Source organism: Apaloderma vittatum, unplaced genomic scaffold, assembly GCF_000703405.1.
Source record: "Apaloderma vittatum isolate BGI_N311 unplaced genomic scaffold, ASM70340v1 scaffold5993, whole genome shotgun sequence".
Classification (NCBI taxonomy): domain Eukaryota; kingdom Metazoa; phylum Chordata; class Aves; order Trogoniformes; family Trogonidae; genus Apaloderma; species Apaloderma vittatum.
The window spans coordinates 2,262-17,290 of record NW_009708488.1 but is presented as its reverse complement, the minus strand read 5'-3'; the positions used below and the strand labels follow the sequence as shown (position 1 = coordinate 17,290).

At 38.5% G+C, this 15,029-nt stretch overlaps 1 protein-coding gene across 1 annotated transcript; it reads left to right on the top strand.

Moving 5' to 3' along the window:
- The first annotated feature begins 4,085 nt into the window (after positions 1–4,085).
- LANCL3 (LanC lantibiotic synthetase component C-like 3 (bacterial)) lies at positions 4,086–8,323 on the top strand. Its single transcript, XM_009866568.1, has 4 exons — positions 4,086–4,205; positions 4,816–5,013; positions 6,922–7,129; positions 8,141–8,323. Exons 1-4 carry the CDS (start codon positions 4,175–4,177, stop codon positions 8,298–8,300), a joined length of 597 nt encoding a protein of 198 aa, XP_009864870.1. The 5' UTR covers positions 4,086–4,174; the 3' UTR covers positions 8,301–8,323.
- Positions 8,324–15,029: the final 6,706 nt, after the last annotated feature.

The window sequence follows — 15,029 nt, the reverse complement described above, 5'->3', positions numbered from 1 at the left end:
CTGAACACAGACATGTGTATTTTTTTTATGGCATTTTTATTATAGCTAATTCACAAGCTCCCTCTGCTGGGCTTCTAGCATAGGAGACTGACGGCAAAGCTCCTATTGGGTTACTTACAGACTGACCTATTTTTTTCAGCTTATTTTTGACTCTTTCTACGGCATCAGAAAAAGTATATGATCAGATTCATATAAATGGCTTTTAAGAACTGTGACAGAGAGAGGTTTGATGCGTTAGGTGCGCAGTAAAATTTTTTACATGCATAGAAGACTTTTTCCGTAATAACGTAAGTGTAGCAGTTACCACCTAAAAGTACTGATGCCTCCATGAAAAGATAATGATACTTGGCATTCAGTAATGCCTTTCATTACTTACATACAGGAAAGAGCTCAAAGAAGAAAAATACAGATCTTTTAAAAGAATCCAAAGCTTACAGTCTTCAAATATACTCAATGCAGCAGTATGAAGTTTTATGTACCAGTGGTTTTCAAAAAGCAAATCATGAGCCAATGGGCTTGTAGCAAGCATTCAGAAGAATGATGAAATGCTGAAAATATTGTTGTAATCAGAAGCAAAAAAGAGGTACTCCTGCTTCTTGCTGCCTAATCCTCAAGGTCAAGAATTCTGTCTGCTGCTTTTGAAACACATATCTAGGGCCTGGCATTGGCATAACTAATTTATTGCAGAATCTCTCTTTGTAGAGTAAAAGAACTTGTGGCATGATTTACTTCCAACTGAACAATCTTGGGCTGAGAAAGGCTGCTAACAACAAAAATGATGGTGTTCTGATTGCTGTAGATGATATAGCACTTCCTTGCTCACTTTTAACAGGGATTTATTGAATGAAGTACCTGCCTTAAATAATTCACGGATTTGTGGAGTGCCTTAATGGGAGAAGGCGTATTGTTTGCCTTCTCTGACACAAGAGAAAAATGGAGAGACTTTAGAAACAATCACAGTGGCTTTTTTACTGCAAGTAGGGCTCCCAGGCACAGGCAAGAGTACCAGTACTAAGTATCATAGTGCTGTTTAAGCATTGTGCTTAAAGTAAAACATAGATGGGAATGCAGCTCTCACCAATGTGAGTGGAACAGTTATTTAACAGCAAACAGCATCACACAATAATGATTTAAAACAGAAAAACAAAGAACTCCATCAACCAGTTGGTATGGAAATTGCAGGGGAAATGTGGAATACAAGCGTTCCAAACTGCAGTCAAGTGAGGCAACTAAAATGAATGCTTCTAATGTGATAGGATAGGTTGTGGTAACTTTAAAAATAAGAAAAGAGTTAGCTGAAATATAAAACCGCCAGCAGTGTCAGTAGTCTTTTGGCTAAGTACTGGTGTGATAAAGAATAATTTCACCTGCTGTGTAGCCAGCTCATATGAAATGACATTCAAGGAGTTTCTCAAAAAATGTAGCTATCTCGAGCATGATTTTTTTTTCCCGGATAGCATATTATCATATTGGCTATATTCTTCATCAAAGTATCTGACAGCTTTCACCAGAGGATGTGATACCAATATGCAATTTATCCTTTCAAAGCCTTTGGGATGATCACTCCATTTCTTTGCTATCCCTAATTAAACATATTACCTCTGTAATTCCCAGGGGCAGGGAGACATTGCGACTACCCTGAAATGAAAATGAACTTTTTAGAACCACAGCTACACCGCCTGTGGTTATAATTAATGTATTCTATGATTGTTGTTTTGGTCGTAAATTTTTAGGTGTTTTATTAAAGATACTGTGAAGGAGCATACGTAGACTAGCCACAGGTTTTATTTCTTGGCAAGTTGAAAGACATCTGAGGAGATTTTGACACACAGATTTGGTTGAAATAAGCTGTTGGAGATCTTAGATGTGATCTCTGAGCATTCAGCCTTTGGAAGGTCTCAAATAATGACGGTAAGTGAGGGTCTCTGTTCCAGCCAGCTGTTTCCTAGAATAAGGATTAAATACAAATCCTTCATATTTAATTGTTTTGGAAAACAGGCACCACCTACAATGGCTGTGGACTGAGGCATTTGACAAGAGGTATTTAGAGTCAGCACAAAAATGTTCTTATTTAGCTCTTTAGTTAGGACACATCTCCTACCTACCTTAAGCATACAGATCAGACTGACTGGCCAAAGAGAAGGTTGCTTTCAAGACATGTGGGTTATTTGCTTTTCCATTCTCCTTGATAAGGTGGAAGAGGGCCAGGATGAGTTGATTTCATTCTGGTCATGATTTGAAATAACCATTTTCCATCTGTCTTTGCATGGGGGCTTTTTTTACATTCTGAAAAAGAGGTTAGCAAAACATTGTTTGATTTGAAAGACAGTTTATTTATTAAGTAAAGGCACTATTGCATACAGAAAATGAAATGCTTATGTTTTGCTTTTTTTTTCAGTGGGCCTTTCCCTTGCAGAATTGCAACTAGGAGATCTTATTCTTCGCATTTATTTTCAAATGGTTACCTTACTAAACTTTGTACAAAGTGTGGATCTTGCAGAACTAGATCCCAGACTTTAAGACCTAAAATGAGAGCTCTTGGAGAGAATGCAGTGTCTCACCGTGTCTCTTCTCATTCGCTTGGGATTTAAACCATTTCTTTAAATGCGGTGAAACAATTCATTTAAAAAGGACTGGAAATGAGTGAAGTCTCCAGATGTTAATTGCTTATTTACTTCTACTGCAGTAACATTAAAGAACACTAATCAAGATCAGAATTAGGTTGCTCTCCATGTTGTACAAATATCATAGTCATTTGGAGAAGCTGTTATAAAATGTCTTGTTTTCAGGGAGCAAGGGAAGACAGATAAACGATGTTTTTCAGCCGTTAGTTTTCAGTCATGTTCTAAGTGGCATTAATTATCTGCAGCATATTTTACATGCTAAATGAGTGAATATAACAGATGTTGCCTCCATACTTAACGCTAACAGAATTTATTAAACTCAAAGAAGTAATTGTAAATCTTGTAATACAAAATATAGCAAAACCAAATATGTTCAGAAACATTTTAAAGACATTATCTTGATATTCCAGTTAGTTTTAGGATTACTGTTTATCTTGTCCAGGCTATTTCTGCAGCCTTTTTAGTTTTTCTGCCTCATTTTGTCTTTTCTCTTACTCAGTTCTCTTCTCCTAAGTTGAAATATACTTTCTGGCAAAGCACAGCTGCCATACAGGCTTTCCCCTAAAGCCAAAACACTACATAAATTGAATTATTTTAATGACCTAGGTATTGGTCAGTAATGTACAGGTGTGTCCAACACGGAGGAAATTGCTGATAATCGCAATGAATTGCATATAATTAGAGCTGTAGTTAAAACCTGTAAAAGCAATTCCTCATTGAATGCTTTAGGTCTGGTGAAATACATGATTTGTTAATCTTATTTACTTTTAACACCGCTGACAGTAAGGCATTAGTCATTTCTTAGGACTGCGTTAAAGACAGTGTTGACCTGTTCATGATGAAGAAGTGCCAGAAACATAGCTAGCCTGTCTCCACAGAAGCACGTCTTGCACTTCATTTTTTTTAAGTAAGAATGCGTAATTCCTTCACTAAGATGTTTCTGAGCCGAAATACATAGTATTAATTTTCAATAAAATTTAGTACCCTCTTCCTTGATTCCTCATTTTTATGTTGCTTCCAGAAAAATCTGTCTTGGTCAATATGTCCCAGTAAAGCCTGTAACATTTACTTCTCTCCTTTGTCTTCTCCTAATGTCTCTTCCTCCAGTCTGGAGGCTGTTCTACAGTTTGCCTGGTGCTTGTTGTCAGCTTCCATCAGATTGATGGATCTCTGAGAAGGAAAGGCAGGAGCTCTTAGTGAGCCTCTTTTCACCTCATTTATGCAGACTGGACACATACTTTCCTGAGATGGGATGAAACTCTTATTTCTGAGAAACATTATGTAAATTTAGTGATTTATGTAAGGAACCATTAGTAATGATATACATTACAGCATGCTCACAAGATTAAAGGCAGTACTTTGTCTTGTGCAGCAGTGAAAAAGCACAGCCTTGAAAAATGTCTGAAAAATAAAATTATTTTAATAGATTTGATGTTTGTTTTGATGCTTTTGTTTAGGTGCTGACCCCAGCACAAATAAAATCAATTTGCCTGGCCATACTAGAATCAGGGAAGCAGTATGCAGTGAAGAAGAGGAAGCCCTTCCCACTCATGTATTCCTACTATGGAACAGAGTATCTTGGTGAGTAAAACACACCAACTACTTTGAAAGTGATGCTGCACAATATCACACTGTAGAAAAAGTGAGATTGGTTTGCCGACGTTAGTGAGTTCCCTGGCAGAGGAACAGAGGGAGCAGTCACTAAGTGGTGCTGCTACACAGACCCTGGCAGGTACAGGCAGTTCTTGCACTAAATTTCAATTTTAGCTGACTGATCTTGTCGCTCAGTAACTGGGAATATCATTTATGGTCCAGTTTCAATTTGGGTTAAACAAAGACTTCAGAATAATGATCCAGACTCAGCAGTGTGTCACGAAGAATAATGTCTCCAACAGTGTTCAGTTTAGGTTAGGTGTAACTTCACATGCTGGGTTTCAGTCACATCAGAGTTACAGCAGACAAAATTAATGTGTATTTTTGCTTAGCTTGGGGAACTGGAAACGACAGAAGTAGTAACAAATCATCATATCATGCGCCTAAAAGCTTCTTTCCAAGCGCTACTGTAATATGCATAAAGAAGGTGAAGAAGCCATAGGTTCAACAAGGAAATCAGTCCCAAGAGAAAGTTGCGGTGAGGTGGAGGTAGGACCTAAACCTAAACTCTTCTTTTGACTTCTGCTGTTCTTTACAGGTGCAGCACATGGGCTTTCATCAATCCTTCAGATGTTGCTTTCCTATTATGAGTACCTGCAGCCAGCAGATCAGGAGCTTGTGTGGCAGAGCGTTGATTTTCTTATGGACCAAGAACAGAACAGCAACTGGCCTCCTGAGCTGGGAGAGACAATCGAGCGGGAGAACGAGCTTGTACACTGGTGTCACGGAGCTCCAGGTTCTTTTCCCATTGATGCTATGAATAGCCAGATGCTGATCCCGTTGCTTTTCCACCTTAGGTGATTCCGTGTAGAAGATAATCTCAGGTTAAATTGGACCGATTTTGACATTTTATGAGAGGCAGGCAAACTATTTAGGCTTTTTCTTGCAGTTAAGAGTGTTTTATGTATTGCTGAATCAGCTGGAAGGATAGTTGTATTTCTGTCTTAAAAGCATTGGTGATCACAGCTGAAAGAATTCTGATCTTGAACTATATGTTTTTTCGCACTCACTCCCTTTCATGCCGAGACCTCAAAGAACGGTACAGCTGAGTCAAAAGACAGCATGTACTGGACAGCGAAATAGTGTGTAAAAGAATACAGTTGCAGACACATCTGTGAGTTTTGGGAAGGACTTAAGAATAGCTCCCCCTGCCATCAGAATCAAAGTTTATGGGGCGCTTGCTACATGGATAATGCATAAATTTGACTAAAGCATTTTCATGTGAGGCATTTTTTCTGAAAGTCACCCATATAAAATTGCATTTCAGAAGGAGAATCAGTCCCTAGTTTAGGTTCACAAGGCTGATGTCTGTCAGTTTAGAATGTAGTCTTGTACCTTAGAAATTTTGGCAAGTAATGCTGTATATTGAAATTGCTTTTTTACCCTCAGGCAGAATTTAATTGTGAACTAGTCCTACAGTCTTGACAACATGAACCTAGGAGGTTATAGAAACTTACTTTTATTAAAAACTGTGTATGAGCATTGATGCATTGCTTTTAGAGGTGTTCTGTTTAAATTACAAAGAGTAATAACATCCCTTAAATGTGCCTTCCACTGATACATTATCTACCTGTTGGCATGATTAAGGAACAAGCTTCTCGCTCTTGCACTCCTAATGAGTGAAGTGAAAACGTCTTGTTTTTAAGAGGAAAAAGTGTCTTCTACAGCATGGTTTACCTGCAGGGAAGATGCCCTCTTTGTTTCAGTATCTTGAGAGTGGCCTTTGACTTGGGTTTAACTGTCAGTGGAGACATATACAGCTTGACCAAAGTGACTAAATTAGGAAAGGCATAAAGCTGCTTTAGGAGACATTTAGAGACAGGTAGATTCATTAACTGCTGTTGTTCTTCCCCAGAAAATCCTGTGTCGCATCACTGTTCTTGGGTAATAACGCACATGTAGTTTACAGGAACAGCTATAGTTTTCAGCTATTTCAGTGTGCATTAGATTCAGACCACAAGCAAACTATCCTAAACATTTCCTTAGGCACTTGATTTGGTTATGTGTCATACACTTTCTTTTAAGGTTACCGTAAACTGAGCTGTGCAGTGCTCTGTTGAAGATTATGCTTAATTTATTTGAATTCTCTCTTAAGCCATATAGCTTTTTTATTATTATAATTTTTAACAGAAATTACTATACGTAACTGTTTAGAATAAAGCAGCATGGGCCCCACAGAAGAAACAAACAAGTTTCTTTTTCTCATTAAGTAAAAAATAGTATATGTTGCCAGTGTACAAAATTATCTTGCCCATCCTTGTGTTTCTCTTGGTGTAAACAAGTGAGGTAAACAGGGATTTGAAACCAACAGAAGACACTGCCAAGAGTTTACTGGTTTAAGGGAAAAATGTGGCTACTGTTTCAATTCAATAAAAGACTGGGAATGTTAGAGTAAACCCTGAAATTCAATAATTTATTGAAGAGATTCAAAGTGGTGTTGTTGCAGGGAGCGTGTAAGTACATCTTACTGTATGTTTTTTAGCATACCAGATACTCTCCCCTCCATGTAGGGGTTTGTAACACTGGCATGCGTAGATCATGAGACTGCAGTTTTTTTAGTGTGTTAATCTTTATTTTCTTACACGTTCAACAAAACCCTTGGCCTGCTTCTTACAAAAGCCCCATCTTGCTGCTGTTCTCCTAGGCATTGCGTATCTGTTTGCCAAGGCTTACCTGGTGTCCAAGAAGCCTCAGTATCTGGACACTTGCATCCGCTGTGGAGAGCTGACCTGGCAGAAGGGCCTGTTGAAGAAGGGACCTGGAATATGCCACGGAGTGGCTGGTAGTGCTTACGTGTTCCTGCTGCTCTACAGGCTCACGGGAAACTCAAAATACATATACAGGGCACAAAGGTTAGCATTCTTCCCTTTCTGGATTTGGGGCAACAGCGGAAAGTTTTGGGGACGTTTATAAAAAAGCTGCTCAGAGCCTGTGATCACCACCCTTGGGTGTAACCCCCCTCCCTGCCCATCAGCCCGTGCTCCTCCAGAGGGAACTGGGGTGGGTGGGGAGGGACGGCACCCTTGTCTCACCCCGGCACAAGATCAGGGCAGCCAACTTGCATACCCAAGTCCAGGAGCAGAGTCAAATGTGATGCTGCTCAGTTACATCAGTTATATCAGTTAGTTGTGGTTTTTTGGATCATGTCACACTATTCCTTACTACTAAAAGTGGAAAATTAGTATAGGGCCTGTGCTGCTGTTATTTTACCATTTTTTTTAATTTATCATTCCCAGCTTTAGCCAGTTGGACATTGTGCTGTTCAGCTTAGCTAGTGGGGTTAATTCCATTTTGTCCTGATGCAAGCAAGTATATCCCAGTGAAAACTCTGTCACAGTGCTGCAATTATCTTTATTTCTGTGATTTACTATACATGTTTGAAAATATAATATTCAATGTTTGTTATTGTTTTCCTTACAGCATAGAAAAATGAGGGGAAGTGGTATAATAATTAGGGTGACATTTTCAGCTGTTCGCTTTGAAGTGAGAACATTTTGTTTGTTATTTCAGCATTACAAGAATTTGTTGCATCGATGCAAAACATTGCTTGCATTTTTTTAACGACCAAGATAATTAAGAAGTGTTTAATAACGTGTCTCACAGAAATCAGAACAAGTTTGTAGCTCTCAAAGGGGCATAATACCTGCACAGTTCACAAAGGTTCTGCCTTTCTAGATCTCATAGACCTCATTTTATTGTGGAAAACAGAGTGTAAAATTTCCACATAAGGTTAAATAATGACTATTGCGCTTTTTTAATCATTAAATGTTACTAAAATGATGCTTTCAAACAATAAGCAAGTAGACATACAGGAACACCTAATAATAACAAACTGTCTTTCTTTTTTTTCCCCCATTTCATAGGTTTGCAGAGTTCCTCTTTACAGAAGAATTTAAGGCTGGTTCCCGGGCATTAGAAAGTATATATAGTCTGTATGAAGGCTTCTCAGGAACTGTGTGTTTCCTGACTGACTTGCTGCAACCCAACCAAGCTGAGTTTCCTCTCTTCAGTGTCTTTGTCTAGAAAGTACCATTCTCCAGGGCCACATCCTAGTGGTGGTGGGAGAGGGCACTGCAGTTTCACTTATTTGTCAAGAGAGGCTATTTAAAAAACAAGCCAGTGGTACTACTAATGCTAGCCTTAACATAGCTGGGAGTCAAGTGGAAAAGAAAATACACTGGGGCTTTGGGAGGGAAGTGTGTGGTAAAAAAAAATAAAAATGGGGAAGTGAAAAAAAATAAATGGGGGGAAGTGATTGAAGCTGATGGGGTAGATATTTAGCTATAATAAGAAGCAAAACCTCATTCAAGTGAGAGAGAAAGGGGCTTTATCAAACTTAATTTGGTGGTTACACAGGAGAAAAAATAAAGACAAGCTAGAATTACAGGGATGTGCAAAGAAGAAGCAGTCATGCCTCTGGTAGTTTTTAAAAAGACACCTGCAAAAACAAGTCTTTGTGCAGCAATGCACTTATTGGGGAGGGTGTCATAGACATGTCACTACACGACACAAACGCAAAATCTGGGATTTTTTTACCTAAACCACACCTACTAGTTCTAGTCAAGTGTATTAGAAGTCCCTGTATCTTGGAGCTCTCTCATATTCATATGCATATAATGATAGTTCTGTAGATAGCTGTATATTCAGCCTGCAGTTTCACGGGCTCATTTCAGCTAGTGGGGTTTTATGTGTGTAAATTAGAACTGAATTTGACCTTTCCTTTCAGAGCTCAGTCTGTGGCGAGGAGCTGGTCTCCTTTCTGATTTACTGTGTCACTTCTTGTCAATGCTTTCCCTGTCACAGGGAAGGTGAGTGGAGCCATGAAGAAGACTTGGATCGAAAAGTTCTAGGGCAAAGATACAGCAGGCAGATGCTTTCTTCACGGTACAGCATTACTAGATAAGTATTGTTCAGTGATACAAAAACCTCCTTTAAAAATTAATTACCTGTAGCAGCATTTCCGAACAATAACATACATATTTCAGAGAATGGAAAATCTGTTCTCCCTGATGAATTGTTCACTACAAACCCTGCAAACTGAATGCAAACCTTTTCTTAGGAAAAACTTGATAACGAAACTCAAAATTGCTTCTTTTTCTGATTAACAAAGTAATATATATGCCCAATGATTTGCAGTTGTAGAAACCAATGGATTGCTCGACACTAGTTGCACTAGCAGTTAAGGTTGCAATTATATGCTGTTTTATATGTATTATATATATGACAGGATACTTGAAGGCTAAAGAAGATGCTAATGTAGATTTGTACTAAAAAACCTATAAAATCAGTATCTGTATTTAAAATGTATTTACTATTTATTTATTTTTATTTACATGGAGTAATGTAATGCAATTACCTTTAAAGACAGATTGGGAAGACCAGTATGTCAAAAATTGAAGTTAGAGTGAAAAAGCTGACCTACGTGCACTGCCAGACAATGCAGTCTCTTTTCCTGCATTCTCAGCTGGAGGAGATTACAATTTCTTTATTTTTAATGCCTAATGGATTAAAGTTCCCATTTAATTTCAGTGGGCCTTGATCAGGCTATAAATTGGAGCCAGGTCTTGCAGCCCTTCTGCATTTTAATATAGTAATCCCATTCCCACTCTTGCCACTGTTGTTTTAAAGAGATGGCTTGCATTATTATGAGCTGCAGATTAAGATATCTGCTTTTTTGTCTTGCACTATGCAGCTCTAATTAATTACTTAGTTGTAGAAGTAACCATATTTCATTGGTGAATAAAGCAATGCAGTTCTGTATCAGTTTATCAAGAATTTAGGATTTTCTGAGTGAATGGAAATGTTAAAATTCAATATACAGTTGTTACGTGTTTATTATTTGTGGGATAAAAGGTCTTTTACGAAAGCCATTAATGTCACTTAACCTTGTTACTCTGAACAGTGAGGTGTGTACATGTAGGACTATGTATTTCATAGGGAAATATACCTGTGGGGCTAAATCAAAAAGTCCATGGAGATGCGCGTGTGCTCTGCCCAGCCGTGTTGAAATGCTCCTGTTAGATCAGAGCAAAGTCAATTGTCAGTAGTGCAGATCCTAAATCCATGGGGATTTTTATCTTGTTGCTTCCTGTAATGCAGGTGGCTCATATGTTTCATAACTGGACCCTTTTTAAACAAATATTGAAGGAAGGTTAAACTTGGCTTAGCCACTTTTTTCCCTGTGGTCAATAGCTTTTCAGTCTCAATTTTTATTGTAGGCTACTGTCACTCAGCTAAAACGTGTAAGTAACAACGTTTGTGCCATAGCATTTAGGTAGCTACCGTAACTGTACTCTGTCTTACTGTGAGACAGAGAAATAGGTTCTGCCATGATCTAGACTTAAGCTGTTTCAATCCTACATTTATTGCCAATTCTTTTGTTTAGAAATGCAAACATAAAACGAAAATGCCTAGTGTTTTGATGACTACACTGTCAAAACAACCCAAACAACTCCAAACTTAAGCCTTAAAAGAATTCACACATATCAGAATTGTTATCACGACCTTTTGATTTTGTCCCTAGTGCCTACTCTTTAATTATCGGTGGGCAACATTTAATTGTTTCCAGTTAGCTATTTCTCAGGAGATGCTTGAAGAAGAAAATCCTTGCCAAAACCTCAATAAATCTAGAGCACAATAAATCAGTACAGTAACTTAGATCCTGACCAAGTCATGAATGCTTATATTGTAACATATACCACATACACGCTAAAATTTCACATCATAGCAGCAGATAAACTTACTCCATTCTATTATGCTTAACTTGCACAGGTCACGTTTGCATTCATCTTTTAATGCAGTTCTTCATAAATGTCAGGAAATACACATTAAGAACTCAGTGTCGGTTTTCTGGTACCTTTCCCTCTACGTCTCTTGGTAGAATTAATCCCGTATGATTTACGCTCAGAGGAGACTCTGATCTGCTCAGTGTTGTGTTCAACAGCACCCGTGAAACAAATCTGTCTCCGTAACCATTCTCTACATATGAAGCCATTTGTTTGGCTTCATTTGATACTAATCCTGTGAGAAAGAAAATAGTTGTCTGAGTAAGAGCTGGTCCATTCAGCAATGAGAAAGCCCACGCAACCACCCCCATTTTTCAGAATCTTGGTCCCAAACATCTGCAAGTTACACGAGTTTGTCACTGACTTCAGCAATGGCAGCACACAGGCTTTGTTTACTGACACTTCAGATCAGTCTCGTGGGATATCTCTTGCAACCTCTTGGAACATAATTATTCATCTATTTTTTTATTCAGACATGGTGGTTGAGCTCATTCTTAGACCTTCGTGGCTTTTCTTACCGGACCTAGCTCGGTTCAGGTGGCTACCAGACGTGCTGACGTCACAGCTTCTGAACACAGGCTTAATAGACCCCAGGGCTCTTCTGAAAATGCCGTTGATTAAATGAGCCAGGTTTTTTTCATCTTTTTACTCCTCTACTTCTCTTAATTGTCTATCTGCTTTTATATTTTTCCTTTGTACTGTATATGCTGTTACATACATACTGCTGCAACCTTTGTTGCTTTCAAGACATTGTCCGGAAAGCAACCTGAGCAGAGGCATCAGCACTTTTCAGAGTAATAAAAAAATAAGGTCCGTTGTGTTCCCTCCTTGCTGCTTCAAGAAATCGATCATGCAACCTTTGCCAGACATTCTCAGTGGGATGCTGCCTCCTCCCACTCCCAAATCGGGCCCTAATAGACTGGAAAACTGTATTTCTGAACAGATTCTGCCATGGTGCTGTGACAAAAGACTATGTTACTAGAAACTCGAGAAGCTTCTTTCAAAGTGTAAAACACGAGTTACTACGTCACACTTGCACATTAGTTTCTTGACTGTGTTTAGCTTCTAAAGTGTAGGCAATAGGAATTTAAGTGATATAATAGTATTTCTGATTATACTGTTAAAGTAAAGAGGATTCTTTGTGTAGGTATTGGTGCTTATCCGTGGTGTACCTGTGATTTTGTGGTGCTGTTTGTGAGTAAATCTGTAGATTACTAATCAGTTTAAGTAGCTATACAGTATTCATGACTTGTGGTAGGTCATCCATAGATTACTGTTACAAAATAATTTTGAGGGAAACTAGACCTGTAATGTCCAGGTTTAGTGATCAGGATTCACAGAGCCAGAGGCAATACATTTCATCAGCAGTGCAGCTCTAACAAATATATCTTAATTTATTTCTGCTACTCACAACACGGTAACGCATTCTTTTTTTGCCACTGCTTTCAATATCTGCTTTGTTTGCCTCGTTGTTTCCTTCAGTTTCCCTGCCTTTCTCAACCTACGAACAACTTCAGAAGACTGAAGCAGCAGCCCAGGTCTTTTGTTCTTGAAGTAAGATTGATTACTTTTGCTTAAGAGGGGTGTTCCATTTATTTGCATTGCATTATTTTACACTCCCAAGTAGTCTCTTCTCACTGGCTTTGCCATTTCCCACTTGCTAAGGAAAAAACCATTGTACTGTACAACTACTGTCACTGACGTTTTACATCACTATATAAAACAAAGAGAGACTTTCTAGGGAGCATGTTCATTTCTGTAGTATCTCAGTTCTATTAAGACAATCAAAACCAAGGGAAACGTCCCAAAATACACATTTATAGTTCTAGGAAATATGCACAAACAAATGCAAGTGAAGTCGTCACCCTTTTCACTATTCTGTGAAATTAAGTAATGCCATTTTGATGTTCAAATAATAATTACACGGACATGTAGAGAATATGATAAGAATACTGATTAGTTTTGAAAATACTGTGGAAAAAACAAAATGTAGGTATCGGACATATTCAGAAACATACAAGCGTAATATGTGCAAATTGAAACTTTTATAAGCAATCAAATTTTTGGACTGACATCACTATCTGCCTATGTGGTTATAGCATCTGCCAGCATATTGCTTGCTTTATGCAGTGACCTATTTTGGCGTAAGCATGCATTTTGCGACTATATCCTTATTACTTGGACCTGTAAGATCCATGGACAGAGTGTGTCTCTAAGACATGCCAAGTAAATCTCAGGTGTGGCAATCTTCTCCTACATACCTTGAATATTCACTGGCATGATGGCGTATTCTATTCTGTAGGAAGATTAGTGTATCAGGAATAAGAATTTCCCTGTAGATTTTAAAGAGTAATCTTCCTGTGAGGAAATACACCAGTGAGCAATTTCTGGCTGACAGCACAGTCTAGGTTGCTCTGAGAAGACATTTCAGTTTATATAAATATGTCCTGGACTAAGCAGAAAGTAGCAGAAAGCTAAATTGAAAAGAAATAAGAAAATGACCAAAAATCACATTACTGAGGGAACAACATACTTCAAAGCCATAAGCCAAAAAATGCTCAGGGCCCACAAAACAATACAGCAATTTAGGGATGCAAATAGGTGTTTTCCAAGAGAATAGCACAGTTTGCTGCATTGCACAGATAGCGGTACTTGTGCCCACTGTACAGGTTTCAGCTGCCTTGAACAGCGCTGCATTGCCATTATAGTGCAGTCATATGCTGAAAGAAGTCTGGCTGTGAAGGAGCTGCCTGTAGCTGAATATACTGCCTACTCCTATGTACACTGTCAATGCTTAGGCAGTTTAAAAAAATAGATCAAAAAAGCCAGCGTGCGCCAGCTTCTTGACCTGCCTTTGAGTTATTAAACCTCTTGACTAATTTGTACTGTCACCAATGTCACCATTGGTCCTGTACCCTGTGTGTTTTAAATTTTACATCATGCTCTGAAAAAGGTCAATTTATAAATAGCAGTCTGCTGGAAAATATGTAAGGCCGTATTTATTTTTAATACTTACAATGGAGTCCCTTGACTTTGTTCACTGCATGACTCCAAGAGAAGGTGGAGGCATTTAGGTCAAGTACAGCAATACCAACTAGAATGGCAGAAAATTAATTAAAAACTCATTTTGCCTAGTGGTATAATGATATTGGAATAAAAAGATACTTTATAATGCAGTGATACTCAGCAACAGCACTACATGACTGTACATGCCTACTGGCCAGAAAATTTTATGTACAAGTCCTGAAGTAAATTATATCCCATAGTGAACAGAGAACAAAACCTATTCAAACATTTATTTCTGTTTCATATAGAAGAGAAAGGCTGTCTGACCAGAAATTGAACTCTGCTTCTGGGTTTGTTACTATGACCAGACATGAGAGAAATTTGTCCTCTAACAGTGGGCTCATTTTGCCACTGATTTGGCCTCCTGTACTCGTTTTAAGGGCCTGGTATGATGCCTGCTTATGCCTGTGGTGAATCTCCACTTGATTTCAGGCATGCAAGGTTAGGTCCTTCCACACACACATGTAATAGGGGCAAAACTGCCTCCTTCCGGACCCCAAGCCTTCAAACTTTTACACTTGAGCCTCGTGGCGTTAGTACAATTTTTTTCTACAGTAAGAGGAAAGGATGGGTGTTTGCATATGCAGGGCCCTACTGGATAGCAGTTTTATACCCGTTTTCCCTTAATGTCTGCAATATACGTAAATGCCAATACCAATAAAAGGCACAGGGAACTTAAATGGCATTATTTCATGTCTAATTTGTGTTGGTGACACTTGATTATTCAGTATGTTCCAACATATGGTGTTCGTTTCTTGAGTACATGCCTCACCCTAGACTGGTTTCTCAGTGTAATAGCCATTCACAGCCATAATATGGTACAGGCCCTTAGAATCAAGATTGATTTGATTCTTTAGAAATGCACCTTATTGTTTAAAAGCAGGAGCCCTGCTCTTCTAAT